This window comes from Daphnia carinata, chromosome 6 (assembly GCF_022539665.2).
Source record: "Daphnia carinata strain CSIRO-1 chromosome 6, CSIRO_AGI_Dcar_HiC_V3, whole genome shotgun sequence".
In the NCBI taxonomy this organism is placed as follows: Eukaryota; Metazoa; Arthropoda; class Branchiopoda; order Diplostraca; family Daphniidae; genus Daphnia; species Daphnia carinata.
This window is the reverse complement of record NC_081336.1, coordinates 8,774,327-8,794,897: the sequence shown is the minus strand read 5'-3', so window position 1 is coordinate 8,794,897 and position 20,571 is coordinate 8,774,327. Positions and strand designations below refer to the sequence as shown.

The 20,571-nt window shown below is 47.7% G+C and overlaps 1 protein-coding gene and 1 long non-coding RNA gene across 3 annotated transcripts in view; one reads left to right on the top strand and one right to left on the bottom strand.

Annotated features, from left to right (window-relative positions):
- The window catches only part of LOC130699524 (low-density lipoprotein receptor-related protein 2-like), a 103,092-nt gene extending 85,349 nt beyond the window's left edge, over nt 1–17,743 (bottom strand). For both annotated transcript variants that reach the window (XM_059495656.1, XM_059495655.1), the window contains exons 1-16: nt 17,512–17,743; nt 12,577–12,708; nt 11,992–12,240; nt 11,537–11,791; nt 11,225–11,344; nt 10,947–11,146; nt 9,634–10,312; nt 8,532–9,565; nt 7,925–8,450; nt 7,237–7,823; nt 3,489–7,096; nt 3,067–3,415; nt 2,541–3,002; nt 1,909–2,416; nt 1,284–1,795; nt 19–1,210 (exon numbers count right to left, since the gene is read on the bottom strand). In XM_059495656.1, coding sequence (XP_059351639.1) covers nt 19–1,210; nt 1,284–1,795; nt 1,909–2,416; nt 2,541–3,002; nt 3,067–3,415; nt 3,489–7,096; nt 7,237–7,823; nt 7,925–8,450; nt 8,532–9,565; nt 9,634–10,312; nt 10,947–11,146; nt 11,225–11,344; nt 11,537–11,791; nt 11,992–12,240; nt 12,577–12,708; nt 17,512–17,743 — 10,645 coding nt within the window. The remainder of the gene's footprint in view (nt 1–18; nt 1,211–1,283; nt 1,796–1,908; nt 2,417–2,540; nt 3,003–3,066; nt 3,416–3,488; nt 7,097–7,236; nt 7,824–7,924; nt 8,451–8,531; nt 9,566–9,633; nt 10,313–10,946; nt 11,147–11,224; nt 11,345–11,536; nt 11,792–11,991; nt 12,241–12,576; nt 12,709–17,511) is intronic.
- Nucleotides 14,661–15,607, top strand: LOC130699559 (uncharacterized). Its single transcript, XR_009003465.2, has 3 exons — nt 14,661–14,831; nt 15,224–15,335; nt 15,403–15,607. It is a non-coding gene; the product is annotated as an uncharacterized LOC130699559 (long non-coding RNA).
- Nucleotides 17,744–20,571: the final 2,828 nt, after the last annotated feature.

Genomic DNA, 20,571 nt, shown 5'->3' with positions numbered 1-20,571 from the left:
TTTAAAAACAAGACTCACCAGCCGTGCAATTGGCGATGCACGTCTTTCCGTCCGGAGCTAAAATGAATTGGTTAGGGCAGACGCATTTGAAACCGACCGTTCCATTCTTGGACGGGGACAGAAGGCAGAGGCCGGAACAGCCTCCATTATTCTTGCCGCACGGGTTGGGGTAAGCGGCTTGCCTCAGCGGATGGTACACGTGCAGATCGTAGGGCCTGTGCGTCGTGTTGCGCAACACCACGTGATTCTCTCCCGTCCATTTGTTGGCGCGGCTGACGGCCTTCAAGTTCCAATCGGTCCAGAAGATGAAGTCATCAAAGACGGTGATGGCGAAGACGTGCGGCACTTTCAGCACGTCCTGGACGACGTATCTTCGATTGCGGCCGTCCAGGTCGGAGTAGGCAATGTAGTCGAGATGAGCGTCGGCCCAGTAGAGCTTGTCCGTCATGTAGTCGATGGTGAGGGCGTTGGGCCAGGCGAGTCGCTGCTCGTAAGTGACGATGCGAGTGAAATTGCTTCCGTCCATGCCCAGCCGGCCGATGTAGGCCTGCAAATGCCACGTGGTGAAAAACAAGTATCCAGCGCCCGGATGGACGACGATGGCCCGCGGATCGGAAATGCCGTCCGCTTTGAGCGTCTTCCTGTGAGTGCCGTCCAGCTCAGAGACTTCGACATGTTTAGAGTGCCTGTCGAGCCAGTAGAGTTTGCGGCCGACCCAATCGACGGCCAAACCTTCCAGCCCCATGGAATCGTGCTTGATGATCGTCTCTTTGGTGCTCGTGCCGTTCACAAAGGCCCGGTAGATCGTCTTGGCATTGACGTCGGCAAAGTAGAGCCGATCGTCGCGGAAATCGAAATCGACAGCCACGACATTGCGGAGGTCTTGATGGACAACGGCGTACTGTTTAGCATCGACCGACATGTTTCGGACGTAGTACTTGTTGGTGAAAATGAGCCAAGGCATTGTAGAGTCACGTCGCTTGCACGTGTGTTCGTCCGCCTCGCGCTCGTAGTACGTCTCGTTACACTTGCAATAGTAAGAGCCGGGCGTGTTGACGCAGTACTGCGAACAGACGCCAGGAGTGTCTTTGCACTCGTCAACGTCCGTGCAAGCTTTACCGTCAGACATGAGCCGATAGCCCGGATTGCAAGCGCACTTGTACTTGATGGGCGTGTCGATGCAGAGCTGGCCGCACTGATGGACTTCCACCTGAAATCGGAAAATGAGAAAATTGTCGGTTTCAAAATGCGAAAGAGTTAAGAAAGAAAGAGAACAGAAATACCTTGAGACATTCGTTGATGCCACAATGAAGGGACTCGTCACTGCCATCGGGACAATCCGACACTTTATTGCAGACCAGGCTCTCGTCTATGCATTGGCTACTGTTGGAGCATTTGTACTGGCCGTCGGGGCAGGACGCAGCAGGAGTGCTGCCACCTTTGCCGCCCGTGTAGGTGCAGTTCCACTCGTCCGACCAGTCTCCGCAGTCGTTTTCCTTGTCGCAGTGATACGATTTGGCGACGCACTTGGCGTTCTGGCAAGCGAATTCCGTCGGGGAGCAGGTGCGGTATTTGCCGTTGCACTCGGGCCCTTCGTCCGATCCGTCTCCGCAGTCGTTGTCGTGGTCGCAAGTCCAGTTGCGGTGGATGCAGCGCCCGTTTCCGCAGGTAAACTGCTCGGTAGAGCAGCTGTTGCGCGTCGAGCAATTGAGCGACGTCGAATTCTCATCGGCGCCGTCGACACAATCCGGGTCGCCATCGCAGACCCACTTGCGCGGAATACACTGAGCTTTGCCTGAACGTGAAGCCAACAACAACGCAAACGCATTCAATTGAAAGGCAAAAGGCAATTATGAAATGGGGCAGCAATAGGAAAAAAAAAAAAAAAAAAGAAGAAGAGAGGCGTACCCCATTGTTTGTTGGCGCTGCAGGCGAATTCCGTTTCAGCGTCACATTTGCGGTTGCCGCACTGGTGTCGGTTGTCTTCGTCGGAATTATCCAGACAGTCGTTATCTCCGTCGCAGATGTAAATGCGCGGGATGCAGTTGCCATTGTCGCAGGTAAATAGGTCACCGAAACAAGTTTTGGTGCCCGATTTGCAGTAATCTGGCGGTTCATCGGCTCCGTTTCCACAGTCGTCGTCTCCATCGCAGTACCACGTTGCCGGGATGCAGCGGTTGTTGTTGGGGCAACGGAAACTGTTGCTGGGACAGTTTCTCTGCGAGCAGGCAGAGTCGTTCTCGTCGGAATTGTCGCCGCAGTCGTTGTCGCCGTCGCAGAGCCAAAACGGTTCGACGCAAATGTTGGTCGAGTTGCACTTGAAATGCCCCGACGGGCAAGTCGTGTTCCTGGCGCAACGATCGCTGGCCTCGTCCGTCGTGTTGGCGTCTTTACAGTCGTTGATTCCGTTGCAAACCTGCACACACACAAAAATTCAATCAGCCAATTGTTTTACAAACCGAGTTGGGTCTTTCCTAAATTCCAAGCGTAAACAAAAAGGGAAAAATGAGTTGCGGTTTTTTGTTCCAGCCTCGTATTACCTGCGTCATGGAGATGCACCGTTGGTTGGCGCAGGTGAATTCTCCTTCGGCGCAGCTCGCGTAGCTGCATCCTTCCTCGTCCGTATTGTCGCCGCAATCGTTCTCGTGATCGCACTTCCACGATTTGAAGATGCAGCGGCCGTTGCCGCAACGGTACTCGATGGGCCCGCAAGTGTGGAACGAGCAGTAGCCCTTGTCCTCGTCGGAATTGTCGCCGCAGTCGTCGTCGCCGTCGCAGGCCCACAGGCGCGAGATGCACTTGCCGTTGGCGCAGTAGAATTTGTTGCCCTCGCAAGTCAAATTACGACCGACGCACATCCGGTTGTCGTTGACCAGCTTCGTCGATTCGTCACACTTGCACTCGGCCGTCCCGTTCGTCGACGGGTGGCAAGACTGGGCGCAACCGCCGTTATTCAACGTGCACGGGTTGAACTGGCAACGCTGCCGATCCGGAGAAAACACCTTTATATCGACAATTCATTAGACATTTCTGAAAATGATTATTACTTATTTAAGAATTAAAAACCTGTAGATCACGTGGTGAATCGTCCAACCGGCGAACGAGTTCAATCATGTCGGCGCCCGTGTGTTTCTCGGCTCTGTAGAGACCACGCAGTTGCAGGTCCGTCCAGTAGATAAAATTGCCGAAAACGGTGATGGCGAACGGGTAGATGGTGGCAGTGATGAGGATTTCGCGATTGGTTCCGTCCAGGTTGGAGCGCTCGATCTTTTCGCGGACAGCGTCCGTCCAGTAGAGCATATCGTCGTCGTAATCGATTGCTAGACCGCTAGGTTGAGTTAAATCTTGACTGATGATGGCTTCCTTCAAAGTACCGGCCATTGTAGCGCGGAAAATCTTTCCGTTCGGTCCGAACCTAACGAAAACCAAATGTAAATTGATGTAAATTCATTTCTTCCTTCCGGTTCATTTTGAAATTCACAACTGACCTTCCCCAGTCGGTGAAGAACATGTAACCTCTGCACGGATGGAGCACGATGGCCCGGGGACGGTCGACACGGGCGATATTGACAACTTGCGTTCCGTCCAAGTTCATGGCGTAAATGCTGCTGTTGGCCGAATCGGTCCAGTAAATCTTCTTGTGAGTCCAGTCGTAAGCAATGCCTTCCGGATTGATGGGTCCAGACTTGATCAGAGTGGCGTTGGACGAGTTGGGAAGGTCGGAATTGAACCAAGCGATCCGGGCATCCGGACGGATTTGGGTGTAGATCAACCGGCGATCAGCGTAGTCGAAATCCAGGCCGACGACGTTGGACAAATTGACGAGCGGTGCAAACGGAGCGCTCAGGGCCTTGGGATCCAGCGAGACGGACCGCACTTCCGTGCGAGTGGCAAAGACCAGGTATTCCTTGGGAGTTCCGCAAGTCCGGCCGTCTTCCTGCAGCGATCCGGTGGCGCATTTGCACTGGAAGCCGAATGGTGTCGGCGACGTCGAATCCGTCGGATAAGCGAAGCAAAGCTGTTCGCATCCGCCGGCGTCCGGGCCCTTGGAGCAGGGCGTTTCACCTTGCGGCTGATTGGAAATGTCGAAAATGGCCACATCGCGCAAATTGTCCAGGCCCGTCTTGACCTTTTCGGGCAGAGTCGTGTTGCCCGGCTGTTTCGACGCCCGGAAGATGCAGCCCAAATTGCGATCGACCCAGTAAACGGTGCCCTTGAGCAAAGCGATGCCCATCGGATTGGGCAAATTGCGGCGGATGAGCTGTCGGTTGCCGCCCGTGTACGAAATCCGCTGGATGGCGTCTTCACGCGAGTCCACCCAGTAAATGTCGTGCGTCTGCATGTCCACAGTCAAATCCCTCGGGCTGCTGATGCCGGACGTCACCAGGGGAGTCCACTGGGTCCCGTCCAGCAAGGCCTTCCCGATGACGGGGAACTGGCCGTTGTCGATCCAGTACAGGTAGCGTTTGATGGGGTTGACGGCCAGCTCTCGGGGCGACTCCTTGGTGCTGCGCAGCAGTTCCATGCGCTTGCTGCCGTCCAAACGGGCCACTTCGATGTAAGTTTCGTGCGGGAAGACGTTGGTGAAATACAAATTGCCGGCCAGCCAGTCGACGGCCAAGCCTCGAATGCCGTTAGAGCCGATGCCGGAGCTGATGACGTGCGTCAATTCCGATCCGTTGGGACGGACGCGGAAAATTCCGTTGAGCTTGTCCTTGTTGAATTCCACCCAGTAGATCCAGTTTTCGGCGCAGTGGACGTCGACGTGAAGGATGTTGTGTCCAGCTCCGGTAATGGGGATCATGCCCTCGGCGGCCGTGTCTTCCAGTGAGAATCCGCGAGTCAGAGTCAACTGGGAAACGATGGTGAAGGATTTGTAAGGAACGCAACGAGTTTCGCCTTCTTTCCTGGAACCGAGAGAACAGCGGCAGACGCGAGTGTTGGACGTCGACGGGATGCAAAGATGCTCGCAGCCTCCATTGTTGATGGCGCACGGATGATTGTCGGGCGTCGAGCGTTTGTGGAACAGCCGGAACGTCTTGAGGTCCGGTTGGTTGTTCTTCAAAATCTGCTTGTTGTCTCCGTTGGGCAAATCGACGCGGGCAACTTCCTCGTAAACCGTGTCCATGTAGTACATCCGGCTCTCGAAGACGGCCAAAGAGACGGGCTTGTTGATTCCGCTGGAAATGATTTTGCGTCTGTTGTTGCCCTCGACGTCCGAGGCTTCAATCTCCGCCTCGTTGATGGTGCTCCAGTAGAGCTGCTTGTTGGCCAAATCAATCGTCAACGACAGCGGCTGGCCAATGTCGGTGAACAGGTTGCGGACTTCAGAGCCGTCCATGTTGGCCTTGGAGATTTTGCGCGGAATGCCGAAACCGCCTTCGTCCAGCCAGTAGAGTTTGCCTTCGTAGGGATCGAGAGCGATCGCCCGCGGTTTGGCCACCGAAACGTCCGTTCCGTCGTTGGACAGGATGACGGTGCGGTGTTTCGTCTTGCCGTCGACGCGGATGGCTTCAATGTTGGACGCCTTCTTGTTGCCGAGGTAGAGATTCCGGCCGACCCAGTCAAAGGCCAAAGTGTAGGGAGCGCCGACGATGCCCGTGTCCAGCTCGCTGAGGAAGGCCGTCTTGTTTCCACCGCCCAAATTCATCTTGTAAAGGGTTCCGTTCTCTTCGTCGCCTTCCAAGACTTCGATCCAGTAGAGGGCTTCGCCTTTACGGTCAAAATCCAGCTCGCGGCCGGCTCCAACCTCCACAACCGGAGTCAGACGGCCTCCCCTGTTGTCGCTGTCGCTGTTGGGCGTCAGACTAAGATCGATGATCTGAGATCCCTTCATCAAAATCAAGTACGGAGACTCTTCCTCGATACACTGGCCGGAAGAGCCGACGGGATTGAGGCGATATCCAGGCCTGCAGCGACACGTGTAGCCAGTGGGGGAAATTGGAGATAGTAAGCAAAGATGCCCACAGGTGGCGTTGGCGCACGGATTTGGATGCAGCGGCTGCAACGACGGATGATGGAGGAGAACGCTCAAAGGCTGCGAAACCAAATGCGAAAAGACGGTCTGATTGGCTCCGTTAAACTTGTTGGCAGAGAGGACGCGGTTCAGCTGCCTGTCGGTCCAGTAAACCGTGTCTTCAAAGACGGCCAAAGAGTGAGGATGGAGTAGGTAGTGACTCCCGGACAAAACCTGTCGCCTTCCAGTTCCGTCGTAGTTGCAATAGTCGATGTAGTCCACCTTGGAATCGGCAAAGTAAACCCTTTTGGTGGGCAAGTCGAGCGTCAGGCCGTTGGGCCAAAAGATTTTGCTCGTCAAAATGCTCGTCCGGTTGGTACCGTCCATGTTGACTCGCTCGATACGGGGGTGGTCTCCCCAATCGGTCCAGAAGAGGACCCGGGCATTGGGACTGGGATCCAGGGCGATTCCACGAGGTTGGTCGATATCTTTCGACAAGAGAACCATCCGGTTGGACCCGTTTTCACGGGCCACTTCGATCGTATTCAACCTGGAATCGACCCAGTAAAGATTCTGGGCGATCCAATCCAGGGCCAGGCCTTCAATCAGATCGGCTCCGCTACTAATGATGGGCTGGGGCGTTCCAGAGAGTTCCTTGCGGAAGATCTTCTTCGTCTTCATGTCGTACCAGTAGAGCACGTTGGAATGGGTGTCAGAGGCCAAAGCGACGACGTTCTCCACTTCGACTGGAACAACTTCGATCGATTTCTCTTTCAAATCAGAGACGAGCAGGGATCGACGGTTGGAAATGAGCAAGAAAGCGCTGCTAGAGTTGACGGCCTTGCAGGTGCGCTTGTCGTCATGCAACAGGTAGCCGTCGGAGCAAGAGCAGATGAATGTTTCCTTCGTGTTTTTACACGACTGGGAACAAGAGCCGGGGAATTGGCATTCGTCCAGGTCGACGCAGACTTTCGTGTCGTTGGCCAGAAGAATTTCACCTGGCGGACACAGACAAATCGGGCCGGCCGGCGTCTGTTGGCATCCGTGAGAGCAGGAAGCGCCGTGATCGTCGCAGTCCTTGACGTCGCAACCGGGCCCTTCGTCCGAACCACTAGGACAATCTCTGTTGCCATCACAAACCTAAACAGATAAGAAAAAGGCCGGAAAACATTAAAAAGGCAAGTCCAGCCAAAATGAGAGCGCATCGAACGACGACGAACGCCATCTATCGTTCAATTGACGCACTTTTCCGTGTCAAATTAATTGCGCGGATGGAATACCTGCGTCATGTTGATACAGCGATCGGTGACTCTTGGGCACTGCCACTGTCCAGCAGGGCATTGGAAAGGTGGTCGAGTGCAGGCGTGTCGGTCGTCTTCATCCGATCCATCACCGCAGTCATCCTGGCCGTTGCAGACCATCGTGTTGATGACGCAACGAGAGTTATTACACTTGAAGTAGTCCTTGCCGCAATTGACCTCGCCGCAAGTCGACGGCTCGTCCGATCCGTCTTCGCAGTCTTTGGTGCCGTCGCAGTGCCACGCCCTCGGGATACAGACGCCCGACCTGGCGCAGTTGAACTGCTTCTCCTCGTTACACTGGTCGGGAGCCAGAGACGGGCAGCCGACTTCATCGCTGCCGTCGTCGCAGTCGGGGATGCCGTCGCATTTGTACGATTCGTGGACGCACTGTTTCCCGTTTCCGCATTTCAGTTGCTGGGCCGAGCACGTGATGGGCGGACAGCCTTCCTCGTCTTTGTTGTCGAAGCAATCGTTATCGCCGTCGCAGACCCACGATTGCGGAATGCAGTGGCCGGAACGCGGGCAAGTGAACTGGAAATAAGCGCAAGTCCTTTCGGCACAGAAATCTTTTTGTGTTCCAGAAAAAAAAAAAAAAAAAAAAAAAAAAAAAACGGGTTTCAGCAACTCTCAACGCGAATGAAAACGGGAATTTGAAATTGATTTATACCTCCTTCGTCGCTGCCGTCTCCGCAATCGTTCTCGGAATCGCATTTCCAGGTGGGCGGGATACAGCGGCCGTTGTCGCAAGTGAACTGGGACGCGTCGCAAGTGACGTTGACGCAGCCCGTCTCGTCAGACGAATCGCCGCAATCGTTGTCAGAGTCGCAGCGGAAAGAGTTGGGGATGCAACGGCCCGACGTGCACTGGAACTCGTCCGTGGAACAAGTGGGCTTGGTGCAATTTTGATTTTCATCCGAATTGTCCAGGCAATCATCGTCGCCGTCGCAGACCCACGTTTTGGGGATGCATCGCTGGTTGTCGCACGTAAAATCCCAAATGTTGGGACAAGCCTGGACGGGCGGCTCCGAGCCCGGATCCAAAATGCAAGTCTTCCTATCTGGTGAGAGCTTCTCTCCGTAAGGGCATCCGCACTCGGGCGTCAATCCAGAAGTGGTCAAATTGGACGGAATGGGGAAACAGAGTTTCTCGCATCCGCCATTGTTGGCTGCGCACGGATGGCCTTCAATGATGTTCTGGTAAAAAAAAAAAAAAATCAAAATCAAAAAATTGCGGATGTGGTGGCCAATAGTTGAAACTAACGTATCGATTGGTACCTGAGTCTTTTTCGAATAGACTTTGATGCCATAAAGGCGATTGTTCTCCTGCACTTGAATGATGACTTTCTCGCTCTCGCCGGATGTTTTATTCATGCGAACGATGCCGTCCAATCGCCAATCGGTTATGTAAATAATGTCCTGGAAAACGACGAGGGAAAACGGATGACGGACCAGACGAGAACTGATCGTCCTCACATCCGTTCCGTCAAGTTTCGCGTGTTGAATGTGATCCAGCAGGGCATCGCACCAGTAGATTCGGTCCGTCTCAAAGTCGATGGCCAGTCCGTTGGGCCAGCCCAACAGGATGTTGCGGAAGACCATCAAGTGGGTTCCGTCGAGATAAGCGCGACTAATGTTGGCCGGCCTGTCCCATTCAGAGTAGAAGATGAAGCCCTTGTTGGGATGGACAACAATGGCCCTGGGCCGTTTCAAATCGCGGAGCAGAGTGCGCCGATAAGTCGAATTGCGGGTGTTGAGGACGTTCAACGTCCCTTTGCGGCTGTCGATGTAGTAGAGGTTCTTAGAGGCCCAGTCGAGCGCCAAGCCTTCGACGCCTTCGTTCTGCGAGGCCAGCACGTTTTCACGGCCGGTTCCATTGCGCCGGATGCGGTAAATGACGTCTAGGATGACGTCAGAGTAGTAAATGTGGTCATCGTACGAGTCGAAATCGAGACCGACGAAACGGGCCGTCCGCGAGACTATGGGCGAGATGGCATCGTCGAACCCTTCAGAGACGGGCAAGATGACGCGTCCCTTGATGAATTTCTGCTGCGAGTACATTAAAAAGTCCTCGACGGGCGAACACCACATCCGGTCATCGGCCAGCCGGTAACCGACATTACAGGCGCATCGGAAGCCCAAACCTTGGCCGTCGGCGCGCTGCGAGACGATACACAAATGCTGGCACCCTCCGTTATTGGTCCCGCACGGATTGGCCAGTTGCGGCTGGAGTAATCGATGGACTCCTCGGATGGCTTTCGGTTCTTTGGTCACGTTCCTCATCCGGTAAATATTTTGGATCGTCGATTCTCCTGCAACATTTGTTATTTTCGTATCGTTTAAAATTCAATTTTAAATTCTTAAATCGTGACGTTTGTACCTTTGAATTTGTTGACGGATAAAACGCCCTGTTTGGTGCCGTCCGTCCAATAAACGCTGCGTTCGAAGACGGCCAGTCGCGAAGCGGCCGGAACGTTGGCTGCACCGCGGACCACGAGGAAGCGATTGCGCCCTTCGTAATCGACCGTCTCGATGTAGTCGAGCAGCGAATCGCACCAAAAGATGCGCTTCGTCGGCAAATCGACGGACAAGCCGGATGCTTTGTAGATGGCGTCGGTAACCAAATCCTTCATTTTCGAGCCGTCCATATTGGCCCGGAAGATGCGGCTGTTCTCCGAAACGAACATGAGACCCTGTGTGGGATCGAGAGCCAAATCCGTCGGCTCCGACATGTTGTTGCTAATGACGATGGCGTGCCAACGGCCGTCAAGCTCGAAGACGTCGATCTTTTGGCCGAGAGCATCGGCCACAAAGAGTTTATCGCCGATCCAATCAACCGCGATGGCCGTCGGTAGCCAAGCGGTGGGCACGGAAATGTCCGAACTGGAACTCGATCGGCTCTCGCGGCCACCTGTCGCCGTCGCCGAAACTTTGTCCGCTGACAAATTGTTGTCCAGCGGTAGCGAGTAGATTTTCCGCGTTTCCAAGTCGGACCACAAAAGCATTGCCCGTCTAAAGTGATAATCCAATCCTCCGGCGGAAGTCGAATTCGACACCATCTGTTTGTTGTTGTTTTTTTTTTGTTTTTTTTTTCACACATCAAAAAGCAATTAAAGTCGTGAAAAACATTTCAAAAGAAAAACACAGGAAAAAAGAATAATAATAATCCCCACGTATCAAATGTACGAGAAAGCCGATATCTATTCTCAGAAGAGCTCACTCAAGGAGTCGTTAAAATAAAACTCCATCTTGTGTCTTGAGGGTTGAAACAACATTTTTGAGAAATGTTTTCTTTCGGATCCTGTTTTTGATTTCTAGCAGGAGTGGAAGAACCAAATCATTTTCGAAAAATAATAATTCTTTTTTGAAATAGGAAAAAAATATAATATACGAATAGTCACGAGGGTCGTTTCAAGGTCACAGTCCACAGATGTAACAACGGCAACAGCGCAAAATGTCGTGATCGCATCCGCCCTGTAGCCTTGTCGGGCAGAAGAAGGCGGACGGTTCTTCTGAAACAAGATCTACCCCACACTAATCAGCAAGTGGTGTACACTACACCGAAACAGAAATCGTGCGAAACGCAATTTTGATTTCTCTCCCTTCGCTGAACCCCCCCCCCCTCAAGGTTAGCGTGATTCACACATTTTTCTCTGTTCAGCGTGATTAAAAAAGAAAGAAAAAGTTATTCACCTCGACGGATTGGCCGGTAGCGTCGATCTTGACGACCCGTTGATGGTGGGCAAAATAGAGCCGGAATTGGCTGGCATTGGATGCCGTGCATTGGTTGCCATCGATCAATTCATAACCGTCTTGACACGAGCATTTGAAACTGCGATCAACGTTCGTGCACATTTGGTCGCAGAAACCCCATTCCTTGCATTCGTCGCGATCTGTGCTCGATAGGACAAAATCAAGTTTAGTTTTTTTTATCAATAAAGAAGAGTGAAGGCAAAGATGAAAAAACATACCAGAGCATGTCCGATTATCCGAACTGGAAAGGACTTGGCCCTCGGCGCAGATGCAGACGCCGCCTTCAGGCGATGGCCGGCATTGATGGGCACAGCCGATGCTGGAACAAAGATGGTTGGCTGTTGTTCGTCCGTGGCACAAAGCGAACAGGAAAAAAAAAATAGAATGGAAATATATATTAAAATAATGAATTCAGGCCGTCATGGGGTTCGGCAACGGAGCCATTATTCACGGCCCGTTTCCCAACATTCTCAGATTTTACGTAACAAGATTTAAAGAAATGGATTTAAAGAAATTTCGAGTTGGCTTACAGCATTCCACTTTTTCGTCGGCAAAGTCGGAACAATCGCGATGGCCATCGCACAGTTTGGTGCGCTCAACGCATTTCGGCCCGCCAGTGGGCGATCCTTGAGGGCAAAGGAACTTGTTGTCCGGGCATCCGATCAGCGTGCAATTGGCTTCATCCGAATTGTCAGCGCAGTCGGCAAAACCATCGCAACGCCACCGATTCGGAAAACACAGTCCATTGTCACACCGGAACTGACCGCTGTGACACGCTGGGAAATCTGCACGAGACAACGTTAATAAATAATGAACTATCAGCGTAGCCATTTTCCCCCTGGTCAAACAGTTATGAAAAAAATTTCGTGATTGGACGGAAGATGGGTGTGGTGGGAAAACCACAAGATAAAAACTCATAAGCATGAAAAATCGTAAAAAAAAAAACAAAATAAAAAATAAGGCGAAGAATGAAGGGGATACTGACTGCAATCGACTTCATCCGAGCCGTCGGCGCAGTCGGACCGGTGGTCACACTTGCGGCTCGTCTCCAAGCAGCCCTGGCCGTTGGCGCAGCGGAACTTGTCCAGGTGACAGGAAGTGACGTTGGCGGCAAAACTGCAGCCTATCTCGTCAGCGCCATCTCGACAGTCGATGAATCCATCGCATTTCTTTTCACTGGGAAGGCAAATTCCGCTGGAACATTTGAAATCCTTGCTCTGGCAATGGCGGTAACCTGTTTTTCAGAAAAAAAAAAAAAGAGAATGTTTTCATAATGAAATGATTCACGTTCGAAAAATCCCCCGCGGGAAAAAAATAAAGCTCAGACATGACACGACAAAAAAGATTCACCCTTTGCGTGACCAGAGATGATGCACGAACGTTACACACAACACGTAAGCAAAGGGGGGGGGAAGAGAAACAACCGCAAAAAAAGAAGCGACTAACATATTCTGCAAATTACACGTAAGAACAGCAAGCGGATGAAGGAAATTTTCAGTTTTTCATGTGTAAAAATTACGAAATTAAAGATAACAATAAAAAAAAAAAAAAAGGGGGGAAGAATACTGACCGCAATCCGCTTCGTCGGTGCCGTCGACGCAGTCTACCACCTTATCGCACCGTTGGTACGACGGTAGACAGTACGTCTGGTTGAAGACGTAGCGGCCGCACGTGAAGGAGCCGGTCGGACAATCTGGCGGAGCTTTTTGTTTTGCATGCAAAAATAAACAAGAAAAATTAATAATTAATATTACGGGGTGGAGCAACGGACTACAACACGCACGTAGGGCTGTACCTAATTAACTAGAAAAGCCTAATTGACGACGACAGACCATTTAAGACAAATGGTATTCAAACAACATGGCGATTGAATTAGTCGAGGGTAAAACACACGTAACGAACTAGGAAGCAGGTCCGTTATGATGGCGAACAAACAGGACACCACGATAAAAAAACATAACAGTAAGGGTTACACAAATAAAATATAAAAAAACAACACGCCAAACGGACTTTTCATTTTGGTTACGGTAGAGGGGGGGGAGGGGAAGGAACAGGAATGTTACGCTGACATAGCCAATGGCGAAAAAAAATGTCGTTTTTTTTTAAAACCATTTTCCTAGTATTTTGTTTAAAGAGGAAAACGAGTTTCACTGCACACGCGATGTACACACTACAATCGGTCAACTTCAACTCGGACAAGACAAGGACGGGCAAATGATGAACGAAATTTAAGGGAAGGAAGAAAGATGGGTGACAATGTAGGTTTTTTTTTGTGGCTGTACTACTATGGGACTCACGACAACGTGCAGGTTCGTCCTCAGCGTCAGGACAATCTTGGTGATGATTGCAGACCCAACGTTCCGGGATGCAACGGCCATTATGGCAGCGAAACTGACCAGGCCGACATGCACCAATCGTTGCATTATTGGTTGCCACACGTCTGGCCGTGCCGAACAATTGCGTTGTAGTGGGTCTTTGATCTGTAATTGCCATGTCCAAATCAGCTAAATAAGTCGTACTCTGCGTGGAGTCTACAGTTTTCATTTAGTGACTGCTCTGAACGATTTGATGCCATGGGTACTTTTCTCTTACAAAGTGCAAACGCGTGATCATGCGAGCAAATACAACGTAAATCACTTTTGCGTGCCGTAAATTTCTCGTCGACCGAGCAATAGATCTTTCTTGAGCACGCAATTCATTTTCGAGTGTCGTGACGTCGGTAGGTAAAGAAAGAGGGGAGAAGAATCACATGGCTGGATGTGAACCATGATTAGCGAACCAGACAAAACATTTCAAGCTGGCATTTCCTAGATAAAAATTTGGCCCAACCATTGATAATCAACAGACCAGAGGATTCAAGTTTTCTAGATTCCACTGGTTGAATGCCCTCGACCAATTTCATATGACACAGTTCTGTGGACTGCAACCTGCATCTGTCTGCATGGTGTTACGATGCTGACATCATCAGGAAGAAATGGTGTGGGAAATGGACCAGCAAGCCAAAAGATTGAACAACAGCTAAATAATAAGACTTTTTTTGCATTTAATTGTTTGGAAGCAAAATCGTGGTTCAATAATCTTAGCACAATTTAAGTTAAGTTGACATGCCTGAAAATATACCTTACAGCTGTCCTTCTGATAGGTCATAGGGACAGTGAATCGAGATGGAAGTAGACCAAGAATGTATCTCAAACAAGATTTACAGTTTTGTACCAAACAAAAAGCTTCTTGGCTATCTGGTAAAAAAGAAAAAAAGAACAACTACAGAAATTGATTAGCGAATCACTATCATGTGACCTACTGACTGCTTTCATGGCGATCAGTTCTTCTCCTCGTTTGCATAATCTCGAAACTTACTAGTTTTTTTTAAAACCAGTTTTTTACATCGACAAATGAAGGCGCAATTCCGCCATCTCCACCATTTCTTATGAATAAATAAGAATTACAAGTAGAGCCACTTTGCAAGTTTCAGGCATTAGCCGTACCTCAAATGTTCCAACCCTTTTGGAGAAACAAATCTCCTTCTACGGTCGTGACCGTAAAAATTGTTTCTCGTTTCTTTGTTGTTTCTCTTGATAACATTAAGAAACCGCCAAGTTCGAGATAACCTGACGTAAAAGATTCTTTTTTGAAACGTTGAGCTTAAATTAAACAATCAAAATACTCCACAAGGGAAACATATTGGAGAAAGAAAGAATACGATTTCATGCCATGGTCGGCCATCTTTGTCCCTTCTGCCGGCGAAACTTATTTTTTCACCGGTTCACCGTGACTCGATGTAAATGAACATGGTGCCACCTCCCAACTCCCGCCAGCGATATTACGGTACTTTGCCCTCCCTTCTCTTTATTTTACTTTAGAGTTTGTCTCCTTCAAAACGTGCAATAATAATAAATAAATAAACCAAAGCAAGAAAAGACGAAAGATTGTCATCTCCAAAAAAGAAGATGAAGAAATACCATGTGCAAGGCGGTTTTGTTCTTTTTCGGGAATACCTTCGCCATTTTGGTCGGTTTTTCCTGCGGCACCGTCATTTTTTCCTTTGAATTTCTCTTGTTCGAACTAAGGAAGCAGCAAAGAAAAACATTTCTAAAAGAATCGAGATGTCCCGTCATGGCAAGGCGGCCATCTTTGAGTGGGCTTTTCGTTCGGGATTCGTGTGTATGATTGTAAAAGATGAAGAATTGTAAATTTTTTCGTTTCGTTTCTGTAGGTAGAAGCTGGTGGAGTTCAAGGTTACGGCGTCATTCTTCTCGAACGGGCAAAGAGGACGCAAACACACACACCCAACCGAACAAGAGACTGTGGTTGCAACCGATCCAATCAGCCGTGAATTCTCTACTTCTTCGTAACATTTTGTCTCTTTTTCATTCGTTATTTTCATATATTTATCTAGAAATGAAGGACATGAAAGAACGGCCACAGAAACGATAGTAAAGTGGATGAGTTCTCATTTTTGATGAATAACGAAACGGGTACAAACACACTAGTCGGAAACCGGAGAGAAAGAAAGAGGTGATGAAAAAAGGAACCAAGCAGAAAAGAAGAAGAGGTGAACGACCATCAGTGTGTGTGTGGCGCCCGCGGCACCAACATGTACACACACACACACAAGAGAAAAAACCTCCTTCGTCCGGAGTCGACACACGGAGGTATTAAAAAAAAAAAAAAAAAAAAAAAGGAAAAACAGGTATAGGCTAAATCCCAAACATATTTCTTTTACTTTATGGTATCCTATGTATTACACCAACATTTCTACCTAAGCTTTCAAATACTTAAGGAAATCTTCATATACTGCCGGATTTTCGCAAGTGATTGTTAAGCCCAAATTTTAATACTTGATTGTGTGCAATCAAACGCCCGTATAATTGAGGTTAGTAGGTTTCACTAACGTATAAATTTATTCCCACATTAGGATATTTGGCGTTATGATCCCATCTAGACCTTTGCAGAACCATTTTCTTTCACGTTCGCCGAATGGCAAAGTGTGAACGAAGAATAGATGTGCCGTTTTTCGAGATATTCCAAGTTTCAGCAAACATCCAGGAGGGAAAAAAACCGAAATTATTTATTCGTGAAGGAGGGAACGAGAAATGAGAACAACCCAGTTAAAGAAAGGTGGGTGAACGAACTGAAAGAAGAAAACAAAAAAATCCAGAACAAACTCTTTTTGCAGGAGTGGGTGGGTAGTGCACCCATTAAAGCAGAGAAAGAGGCACTGGGAAATTTCCGCAATGTGGAAAACAAAAAAAGCTTAAAATGAATAGGAGAGTATCTTCGGTAGAGCCTCACCTGCTTACATAACCGCTACGTTTCGGTCCTATTCTATTTTATTCATTCGCCACGCTTTTGTTTAAATTTTTTTTTTCTTTCAGGTTTTTTTATCACCAGCAAGAAAAATATCGCGATATCGATCTCAGTGTTTCCTGTATTCCAAAAAAATTTGAATATTGTTTGGCCGAATCGATCTGTGGTTGTCAATGGCAACTATAAAAACTTCTGTGCCGTACATCGCCACATACATAATATAACGGTGTGCAAATCCTATTACGAATCCATACGCCATTGATCAGTAGGCAACTGTCTCACGAAACATCTCTTTTTTTTCCCGCAGTGAAGTTTCGTTAGAAAAATGCCCTGAAGAGTTATCAAACCAATCCGGTCGGAACTGGAGAAGACTAATTGTCGAGTCTATCGAAGCAACTTTCAAGAACATGATTGCTAATACGAATAGCCAATCTCCAATCAAAAAAGTCTAGACGATATACTTTCTTTTCATTCTTTGGTTAATCGTCATTCTTCAGGGACAATCCAAACATCCTCTGTTGTTCAGAACGAACTGGTATAAGCCATCCAAGGACTATTTAACGCAGGGAAGGGATTTAGCAAAGTTAAAGGTATACAACAAAACAATTAAGGTAAAGAAGAAAAAATCCTCTTTAATTCCCAATGCGCTCCTAGAGCTTTTGTCCTTGGCCTTGCCCTTTAAAAAAAAATTGAAACATTTAAAAGAAAAAAAGAATTTTGGAGCGCCCTCTGGTTGGGTTTTTACAGTAAAAGAAAAAGCACCGCCTACTTTCCAGCGACGTGGCGAGGGTGGACTTTTCTCGGTGTGTATCTTTTTTGGCTTCTTTTTTCTTTTCTTTTGCTGTATCTACTTGTATTACCACCCGAGGAAAAAAAGAGGACAAGTCCCACACACACACACACACACAGAAAAAAAGGACTTGGAAATTGATTTACAATTTCGAAACGAAATGAGTTGACATTTTGGCTCAATTTCACGACATGTCTCGAATAACCAAAACTGGTAAGAAAAATGATCTGTAATTTTATATTCAAGAACTCGCATTTTTTTTTTTTTTTTTTTTTTTTTAGCCAAGTCAATTGATCAACTTCCTGATACTGGTAACGAAAAACTCGTCACGTTTTCAGGTCACATTTACGGCATTCCAAATAATTTCATCTTTGATAAAAAAAAAAGCTAAAAACTAATTGTGTTTACCTAGTCTATCGCCGTCTATTTCGGCAGCAGTGGCGACGGCGGAAGTGGCGGTGGAGAATAGCAACAAGCCGGCACATATTCCGTATATCACAAAGACGAAACACCAAGATGATGATCGGCACGTTGAAGACGACATTTCGTTACGGTCCACCCGGTCGCACTGGTCCACATGATTCGCAGTCCGTTGTCGCTCGGGCAGCATCGGTCGGGCTGGTCCGACTCCTCCGCGCATCCGCACACTTTTTACCTTTTAGACGACAAAACGTAACGCACACTCACAGAAATGAGCAACAGATTTCACAGGTGAAAACCAGTACGTCGGAGGAATGACGACACACAATCGTTAACACACCACACACGTACACTGTGGAATAACAAAAAAAAAAACTAAACAACTAAACTTCTGGTTTTCTTTGGAAAACAAAAAAACACTTGTGATCTTGCAGTAATCGTTTGTCAATTGTTTGCCTGGTGTCGAATTTCTTCCCCTTTCCTGCGCACAAACACCACACACAAAATAGCTGTCAGGTGTATGTGTGTTGGCTGGCACGGATTGGTACCGACTGAGCTGGCCGAGAGAGGAGCCCTTTTTTTCGTGTCCTTCCTCCTACCCCACCTCCGTCAGTGTACAGCGTTTGCTGGCGTTGATGATGAGAGGTTGGGTTTTTTACATTCACCGTTGTGTGTGTGTGCGTGCATACCCCGCCACCGCTGCTATTCAGCGAACCGAACCATTAAAAACTTACCTTTTTCCTTCTTTTTACCTGTCGTCAATGCAGCGCCAGCAAGCGGACAATTTAATAACTACGTTTAACCCTAATTGTTTTTTTTTTCCTAACTAAACCAGACTTTCTGTTAATCAAAAATATGCTAGTTCATAAAAAAACGAAAAGCTAGATTTACGTGTCAATTAAAACTGTATAACCAATATCATGTTATTGTTTAGGTTCTATCACAATTTTGCCAATTTTCGGCATGGTCAAACCTGTGGTTCATTCGTGTTCTGATTTCTGACAGGAATTACCACATACCACAATTTGCTATTCGACTATTATATTTTTTCGTATTTTTGTGAACTGCTTAAAACAAACGTGCGTGTGACTGTTTGGGCTAGTAATGTGGATAACGAAACATGCCAGAAACGGAACCGGAACTGCCCCTTCTTATACGACACAGGGTATCTTAAAAAGGATTAGAAAGATCTTGAGCAATGGCTGGCGTGCTTCTGCATTCGGATTCGAGTTTTAAGAGGATCAATTTTTTCGTAAAAAATCATCCCCTAACACAATGTTTGGAAACTCGGAACGTGTTATTTCGTCCATGGAAAAACATTGAGAAATCCAAGAATATATTCTTCTAAAGCTCATTGAAATTTCTATCGACGGATAATTAATGTTGTTTTCAGGTAGGTTCAGGAATTTAAAAAATATGTTGGCCTTGGTTTGGTGTGGATCATTGGTTCTTGTGTGGTTATTATGGTTTCAACTGACTAATTTTATTTTTCAGAGGAATGTCAATGCACGGGCTGAATGAAGTTTTATTTGTTTGTGTAGTAAGCGTCATCTTTCAGCGGAATCTTAAACTATTTGTTTTGTTTTTTGGGGCTTGCCGAATTGTGTAAAGGATGGCGGGTGTATGAAATTAGTTGACCTTGCGCAAGTTGTTAAAAATGCAAATAAATTACCTGCATATTTTCCCAGCCAATTTTCTTACGAATAAAGTGCGTGACACGAACTAGTAATCAGCGGGAGGACGTAAACCTAGCAATAGCCAACATTACTTTTCATTCTCTACAGGTGTTTGAAAGGAAAAAAAAACCTGATGGGAATGTTTGAGGTGAACGACGAGACAAGCGTGATTTCTGAATCATCAAGTTGGTTCATCAATAAAAGACGAAGTGCAGTGTATGCCCATTTTAAGCTCTCTTTTGGCAAACGCCGTTGAGTAAGATTTCCAATTACAAAACGCTTTTAAAACTGCGGGTCTATTTTACTTCTTATTTATAGCCAACTATTATAATTGAAATATTTAGCACCCGCATAGCGAGTTGTGAACCTGGCAATACCATATTGGTGACAAGCCAAAAAAACATTAGGGGCACGGGCATAAATATTGCCAAATGCTGTGGTAATAGACGTCCAATTATGCAAATTCCTCACCAAACAAATAAGCGCACCATCATTACAAGCATACCACTTGAAAGGTTCGAATATTTTCACAACACTCAAAATGAGATCAAGGACTTCGATGTGATTTTCATCGAAATCTTGCAATTTGCACATAATTAAGTCTTACCCAATCGACTAAATGTCTTAACGAAACGTTCGTGTTGTTCAGGCTCTAAATTCACAGCAGTCTGAAGGAAGGTAAGAGATGTTGAAGGAAACAGGTACAAATAAAACAACTAAACAATTATTGTCACCTCTAATAGGAAATCTAGCCTTTTGCCAGAAGTATGGCGAATGTCTTCTGTTTAATCATGGCCTACTATAATTAATGCGCCTAAAACTAAATGCCAGAGGGGCCTAATACCCCAAACCGAGCTCCACTTTCCACTGTTTGGTAACTAATACCAGAATTGAAATGAGAGGAAAAACCAGTGGAAAGTGCAATTCTGTTTAACGTACTACGACAGTAGTACCTCTCCACCATTGCTAATCAGTGGAAAAAGTAAAAGAAATAGGAATGGGTGGGATGAAGCTGTAGAAAGTGGACTTCGATTTGAGGTATTAGGCCCCTCTGGCAATCCAGTTTTAGGCGCAGGGGGTATTGAGCGCTTGCTGGCCGTTATTATAGTAGGCCATGGTTTTAATGATGGAAATAGCAATTCAACGTTGCCAAACTTCTTACGCACCGGGTCCTAAAAATGAAATAAAAATCATCACGTACAGACACGAGATTTACTTCGTTAATAACATCATTTACCCATAGGTAGATTGTCGGTAAATACGTTTGCGGTTGAACTTCCGCACTTTCATTCCATGAAATTCCATGGATATTTTTTCAGATTGAGGTTGTCAGTCCCAATTTGTCAAAACGCTGAAACGAAAAACAACAGTG